Source organism: Etheostoma spectabile, unplaced genomic scaffold, assembly GCF_008692095.1.
Source record: "Etheostoma spectabile isolate EspeVRDwgs_2016 unplaced genomic scaffold, UIUC_Espe_1.0 scaffold340, whole genome shotgun sequence".
NCBI classification, from domain to species: Eukaryota; Metazoa; Chordata; class Actinopteri; order Perciformes; family Percidae; genus Etheostoma; species Etheostoma spectabile.
Genome location: NW_022605588.1, coordinates 182,292 through 183,398, shown reverse-complemented (window position 1 = coordinate 183,398; position 1,107 = coordinate 182,292). Strand labels below are relative to the sequence as shown.

Below are 1,107 nucleotides of genomic sequence, written 5' to 3'. Positions count from 1 at the left end.
GCTCTCCAGTCCCAGCGAGGGACGGGTCAGAGGCCGCTGCCTAACATGGAGTTTGTTATGCTTTTCAGTCAGTTTGCGGTTGTGTGTTTGTCAGGTGTCAACTCACATCGGCAGTGAACACCACGAGGTGAACTTCACTGCAGAAGAAGGCATCCAAGCTGTAGATGAAGTCATCTTTCACCTGGAGACCTATGACATCACCACCATACGGGCCTCTGTGGGTGAGTGTGGGTGGAGCACGCAGGAAACCTAGGCTGAGTTTGAAATCACAAGCGTTTCTTTATGTTGTCTCTTTGTAGTCAGTTTGTGTCTCTTTGTAGTCAGTTTGTGTCTCTTTGTAGTCAGTTGGTCTCTTTGTAGGTCGTTTGTGTCCTCTTTGTAGTCAGGTTTGTGTTCTTTGTAGTCAGTTTGTGTTCTCTTTGTAGTCAGTTTGGTCTTTGTAGTCAGTTTTGTCGTTGTGTCGTTTGGTCTTTGTAGTCGTTGTGTCTCTTTGTAGCAGTTTGTGTCTCTGTAGTCAGTTTGGTTCTTTGTAGCAGTTTGTGTCTTTGTAGTCAGTTTGTGTCTTTGTTGCGTTTGTGTCTCTTGTAGTCAGTTTGTGTCTTTGTAGTCAGTGTTTGTTGTCAGTGGTCTCTTTTGTGTCAGTTGTGTCTCTTGTAGTCAGTTTGTGTCTCTTGGTAGTCAGTTTGTGTCTCTTTGTAGTCAGTTTGTGTCTTTGTAGTCAGTTTGCGTCTCTTTGTAGTCAGTTTGTGTCTCTTTGTAGTCAGTTTGTGTCTCTTGGTAGTCAGTTTGTGTCTCTTTGTAGTCAGTTTGTGTCTTTGTAATCAGTTTGCGTCTCTTTGTAGTCAGTTTGTGTCTCTTTGTAGTCAGTTTGTGTCTCTTTGTAGTCAGTTTGTGTCTCTTTGTAGTCGGTTTGTGTCTCTTTGTAGTCGGTTTGTGTCTCTTTGTAGTCAGTTTGTGTCTTTGTAGTCGGTTTGTGTCTCTTTGTAGTCAGTTGGTGTCTCTTTGTAGTCAGTTGGTGTCTCTTTTTCACATAATTTTAGACCGTTATTATTACTAGGAGGCGGGAATCCCTGGGCACCTTCCGATTCAGAGGCCAATGATTCGATT

The 1,107-nt window shown here is 43.3% G+C and overlaps 1 protein-coding gene across 1 annotated transcript in view; it reads left to right on the top strand.

Annotated features, from left to right (window-relative positions):
- Positions 1 to 1,107, top strand: part of asns (asparagine synthetase) — a 12,570-nt gene that overhangs the window by 7,264 nt on the left and 4,199 nt on the right. Inside the window, exon 7 of the mRNA XM_032511227.1 lies at positions 95 to 221. Coding sequence (XP_032367118.1) covers positions 95 to 221 — 127 coding nt within the window. The remainder of the gene's footprint in view (positions 1 to 94; positions 222 to 1,107) is intronic.